Source organism: Panthera onca, chromosome B1 (genome assembly GCF_046562875.1).
Source record: "Panthera onca isolate mPanOnc1 chromosome B1, mPanOnc1 haplotype 2, whole genome shotgun sequence".
Classification (NCBI taxonomy): domain Eukaryota; kingdom Metazoa; phylum Chordata; class Mammalia; order Carnivora; family Felidae; genus Panthera; species Panthera onca.
Window position 1 is genome coordinate 165,182,520 of NC_138342.1, and position 6,000 is coordinate 165,188,519.

General features: G+C 42.3%; 1 protein-coding gene across 4 annotated transcripts in view; it reads right to left on the reverse strand.

Annotated features, from left to right (window-relative positions):
- INTS10 (integrator complex subunit 10) overlaps positions 1-1,149 on the reverse strand; it is a 32,929-nt gene extending 31,780 nt beyond the window's left edge. For 2 of the 4 annotated variants that reach the window (XM_081795619.1, XM_081795618.1), the window contains exons 1-2: positions 895-1,149; positions 269-336 (exon numbers count right to left, since the gene is read on the reverse strand). In XM_081795619.1, the coding sequence (XP_081651745.1) occupies positions 269-336; positions 895-1,134 (308 nt within the window). In that variant the 5' untranslated portion in view covers positions 1,135-1,149. The other 2 variants (XM_081795621.1, XM_081795620.1) reach the window with 1 other exon arrangement.
- Positions 1,150-6,000: the final 4,851 nt, after the last annotated feature.

Here is a 6,000-nt window from a genome sequence, read left to right on the forward strand (position 1 = left end):
TCTGAACTTCTGCAAAGAGCATGTATTATTTCCAAAATAAAATGAATTATGGAAAGAAAAGTTTTAACAAGAATAAAACAGAAGACTTCTCTGCAGAAAGCATGTCAGCAGTTAATTGAAGGCCTAGACTCACGACTACGTAAGCTTTAGATACCAGAGACGTAGATGAACTTGAAGATCTTCCCCCAACTCCCACTTTCACACACAAACAAAACCTCCGTGAAAGATCCAGGGCAGTGCAAGCTTGAAGTCCAGCATCCCCACTCACATGTCGTACAGCAGTCTCCCGGCGGTGGCAGTCCTCTCTGCATTCCGCTCGATGGTGTACATCTCATACTGCAACACAGATCAGACTCAGAGGTCACAACCTCCGCCCGGGGGCGGTCCTGGCTCACCGCGCGCAGCGCTAGTTGGCCTTCACTGGGCACCCCCAACTCGGGAGGGCCTGATAGTAAAGCATCACGTGGTGACGCAGGGCCACGGCGCTTAGGAGTGCGACCCTAGGGCCCTTCGGCTCCCAAGATTGGGGAATAACGTCTCAAAAGTAGCAGGCACTAAACAAATGGCTGCCATGATGATGAATGAGGGAGCGAAAGGCCTCTCCCAAGGCCGAGGCCACCGTTCGGGCCACCGAGCAGCACAGCACCCCCACACTTCCAGTCACTCCGACCTCGAGCGGGGTCCCCGGTGTCTCCAGGTGCTGGCCTCGAAGGGGAGGAGGCGTGTGAGGGCGTCGGAGAGCAGGGCGAGGGAGGTGGAGAGAAGTGGGACGAGAGGGAGCGGGGCGGTCCGGCCCCCGGGGCGGGCGGGAGCAGCTCGCGGCCAGGGCAGCCCCGGCGCGGCGAAGCACTCACACCTTCACGGATGCTGCCGCATGCACGGGCCTGACCTCACCTGGATGTTAAAGTCGGCGGGGTAGAGGCTGCGGGCTGTGATCAGCCAAGCCTTGGCTGCCCACAGGTCCTGCTGCACCAGTTCCCGGGCTCGCTGCACCAGGAACTCGCAGTCCCCCTGGGCCGACATGACCCAGGAGACGTCAGGCAGCCGGCCGCTCAGGCCGTACCTTCCGGCTCTGGAGACGCCGCCGCCTCCGCCGCCGCCGCCGCCGCCGTCGCAGGGGAGGCTTCTGCGCATGTCGGGGTTGGCGCATCCGGAATCATTTCCCGGGTTTTGCGAGCACCCTCTTCCGGTCCGCTCTCATTGACCTTCCAGCCCCTTCGTTCTTTGAGGACCCAGTGTTTTGGTACCGACCTTTCCAGGTCACCTCCAAAATGTGGAGAAGTGGATTTCCACGCTTGCGGGCTCTAGCGCGACTCTTGTTAACAGGGGGCATGCGCTAGAGCCTCTAGTTGCTGAGTTACGGCACGGTGTTCTTCCGTTCCTCTCCCGGAGACCTGCGGGTGGGCGGTATCTGGGTGTCTCGAGGTCTGGCACCCGAACCTGGCTGACAAACTTCTATATACAAGAAGTTTGAGAGGAACAGGCAGAGGGGGGCCTAGAAGGCGGCGGGAAAGAGCGCGCGGGGAGCTCCCTTGGCCAGGGCAGAGTTGAGGAACCTGCCCCTGGCTCATTGCCCGGCTTTAAGTTTACGAGAAAAAGTCTGAGGCCAGACTAGCGTCCAAGGTCAGAGAGGCATGGTAATGCCTAGAGATCGCTCTGGTGCATTTTATCTTTTCAAAGTATGTCCACATTACATCGTTATGCCTTTATTTGCTGATTTCTGAAACAAGCATTGAGCTCTTGCAGTAATTAGTACTTGGAAAGTGCTTTGCTGCATGCGGTGGGAGCTACAAAGATGATTCTTGTCCCAGCAGAAGTTTTACAATGATGTGGGCATGTGACCTACAGAAAAATAGGCCGTTTTAATGATCTCTTTCCACCCAATCACTGTCATTTTCACCAAAATTCCAGATTTGTTTTCCATTTGAGAGAAGGAAAGCGAAATAATCTCCCTGCTCTGGAGAAGGGAGGCTGCATTTCAGAGCTGGAGAAGCACTATTTACCTGCCTAATAGGAAGAATGTACCAAAATGTGGATTCATTAGTTTTCAGTCCAAGTTCTATATACAGAAAGTTTAGCAAGTTCTGTTTACATCTGGTATCTTCAATTTATTCAATTTAAAGCCAAGAAATTAAGGGTTCAAAGCTGATTTGTTTTAAAAATAGAAGTTACTATGTGTTTCTATACATGAAAATTTATATTTTTAATAAACATGGGTATATACATTACTATTCATGGTTATATGTAAGGTTTAATATATGCCAACTAATTGTGATAATTTATGAATAAACGATCTTAAAGTTAATGATGAGCTAATTTTAGAGATAAGTATAGAAAGGGCAGACACAAAGCAGCAGTATAAAGCCCCAGTGCTTTCAAATCTATTAATGTCCAGGCTCTTTTATTTTGCTATTTTGCTTATGATACCATTCTAAAAATAACACTTTTAAATATCTTCCCTTTCTCAAAATTCTGAAAATTTGATTTTGTTTCATTAGTATCCCCAATGATGTCTTTAGCTAAGAGTCCCTGCATTAACATCAGTCGTTCTGTGATCTATTGATTGAATGCTTCAGGAAACATTCAGGTTCCAAAGGTGCTATTTAATGTGCCCTTATTATGGACAACCAGAGCCTAATTGTGCCATCACTTTGTAGGCCAGAATTGCTCAGTGACAGAATGTTTTTGGCTTTGTAGAAAAGAAAATACAAAATTGAACAAATAGCTCAGTGTCATTTTTACGTTATAATGTATAGGTTATAAAAATGGGTTGCTAACTTAAATTTTTTTCATTATTTAATTGATTTTAATACATAAAGTGTTATGCAAGGATTTACGAGTGGCAAAATGACTAATTTGGGTTTTTTTCTATTTATTTATTTATTTATTTTAAATTAAATCCAAATTAGTTAACGTATAGTGTAATGATAATTTCAGGAATAGAATTTTTGTGATTCATCCTCTACATATAACACCCAGTGCTCATCCCAACAAGTGTTTCCCTTAATGCTCCTTACCCCTTTAGCCCTTCCCCTCATGCAGCATCCCACCAGCAACCCTCTGGTTGTTCTCTGTATTTAAGAGTCTCTTATTCTTTGTCTCCCTCTCTATTTTTATATTATTTTTGCTTCCCTTCCTTTATGTTCATCTGTTTTATATCTTAAATTGTACTTAAGAGTGAAATCATATGATATTTGTCTTTCTCTGACTGACTTATTTCACTTAGCATAATATACTCTAGTTCCATCCAGTCGTTGCAAATGGCAAGATTTCATATTTCATTGTGTGTGTGTGTGTATATATACACCATATCTTCTTTATCCACTCATCAGTTAATGGACATTTGGGCTCTTTCCATACTTTGGCTATTGTTGATAGTGCTGCTATAAACATTGGGGTGCATGTGACCCTTCGAATCAGCACTCCTCTATCCTTTGGATAAGTACCTAGTAATGTAATTGGTGGGTCGTAGAGTAGTTCTATTTTTAATTTTTTAAGGAACCTCCACACTGTTTTCCAGAGTGGCTGTGCCAGTTTGGGTTCCCACCAACAGTGCAAAAGAGTTCCTCTTTCTCTGCATCCTCGCCAACATATGTTGTTGCCTGAGTTGTTAATTTTAGCCATTCTGACAGGTGTGAGGTGGTATCTCATTGTGGTTTTGATTTGTATTTCCCTGATGATGAGTGATGTTGAACATCTTTTCATGTGTCCATTAGCCATCCAGATGTCTTCTTTGGAAAAGTGTCTATTTATGTCTTTTGCCCACCGTGTCACTGGATTATTTGTTTTATGGATGTTGAGATTGATAAGTTCTTTACAGATTTTGGATACTAACCCTTTATCTGATAGGTCATTTGCAAATATCTTCTCCCATTACATTGGTTGCCTTTTAGTTTTGCTGATTGTTCCCTTGGCTGTGCAAAAGCTTTTAATCTTAATGAGGTTCCAATGGTTCATTTTTGCTTTTGTTTCCCTTGCCTCCAGAGACATGTCAAATAAGAAGTTGCTGTGGCTGAGGTCAAAGAGGTTGTTGCCTGTTTTCTCCTATAGGATTTTGATGGCCTCCTGTCTTACAGTTAGGTCTTTTATCCATTTTGAGTTTATTTTTGTGTGTGGTGTAAGAAAGTGGTCCAGGTTCATTCTTCTGCATGTCACTGTCCAGTTTTCCCAGCACCATTTGCTGAAGAGACTTTTTTCCATTGGATATTCTTTCCTGCTTTGTCAAAGATTAGTTGGCCATATGTTTGTAGGTCCATTTCTGGGTTCTCTATTCTGTTCCATTGATCTATGTGTCCATTTTTATCCCAGTACCATACTGTCTTGATGATTACAGCTTTGTAATACAGCTTGAAGTCCAAAATTGTGATGCTTACAGCTTTAGTTTTTGTTTTTCAGGATTGCTTTGGCCATTCGGGGTCTTTTATAGTTTCATACAAATTTTAGGATTGTTTGTTGTAGCTCTGTGAAGAATGCTGGTGTTATTTTGATAGGGATTGCCTTAAATATGTAGATTGCTTTGGGTAGTATTGACATTTTTTTAATTTTTAAAAGTTTATTTTGAGAGAGGGAGAGAGAGAGAGAGGGAGAGGGAGAACCCCAAGCAGACTCCCCACTGTCAGCACAGAGCCAATGTGGAGCTTGAGCTCATGAGCTGTGAGACCATGACCTGAGCCAAAACCAAGAGTCAGATGCTTAACCGACTTAGTCACCCAGGTGCCCCTGGGTAGTATCAACATTTTAACAGTATTTGTTTTTCCAATCCATGAACATGGAATTTTTTTCCATTTTTTTTGTGTGTGTCTTCTTCAATTTCTTTCATCAGCTTTCTATCATTTTTAGTGTAGAGATTTTTCACCTCTTTGGTTAGGTTTATTCCTATGTATTTTATGGGTTTTGGTACAATTATAAATGGGATTGATTCCTTGATTTCTCTTTCTCCTGCTTCATTATTGGGGTATAGAAATGCAGCTGATTTCTGTACATTGATTTTATATCCTGCGAGTTTGTTGAATTCATGTATCAGTTCAGTTTTTTGGCAGTCTTTTAAGTATTAAGTCATCTACGAAGAATGAAAGTTTGACTTCCTCCTTGTTGATTTGGATGCCTTTTATTTATTCCTTTGTGTTGTCTAATTGCTGAGGCCAGGACTTGCAACACTATGTTGAATAACACTTGTGAGAATGGACATCCCTGTTGTGTTCCTGACCTTAGGGGGAAAGCTCTCAGTTTTTCCTCATTGAAGATGACATTAGCTGTGAGTCTTTCATATATGGCCTTTATGATCTTGAGATATGATCCTTCTCTCCCTACTTTCTTGAAGGTGTTTATCAAGAAAGGATGCTGTATTTTGTCAAATGCTTTTTCAGCATCTATTGAGAGGATTATATGTTCTTATCCTTTCTTTTATTAATGTGATGTGTCACATTGATTTGTGGATATTGAACCAGCCCTGCATCCCAGGAATAAATCCCACTTGATTGTGGGGAATAATTCTTTTAATGTAGTTGGATCCAGTTGGCTAGTATCTTGTTGAGAATTTTTGCATTCATGTTCATCAGGGAAATTGGTTTGTAGTTCTCCTTTTTAGTGGGGTCTTTGTCCGGTTTTGGAATCAAGGTAATGCTGGCCTTGTAGAATGAGTTTGGAAGTTTTCCTTCCATTTCTATTTTTTGGAACAGCTTCAAAAGAATAGGTGTTAACTGTTTTTAAATGTATGGTAGAATTCCCCTGGAAGGCCATCCAGCCCTGGACTCTTTGTTGGGAGACTTTTGATTACTGATTCAATTTCTTTACTGGTTATGAAAATTCTATTCAAATTTTCTATTTCTTCCCATTTCAGTTTTGATAGTTTATATGTTTCTAGGAATTTGCCCATTTCTTCCAGATTGCCCAATTTGTTGGCATATAATTGTTCATAATATTCTTTTATTATTGTTTGTATTTCTGCAGTGTTGATTGTGATCTCTCCTCTTTCATTATTTTATTTATTTGGGTCCTTTC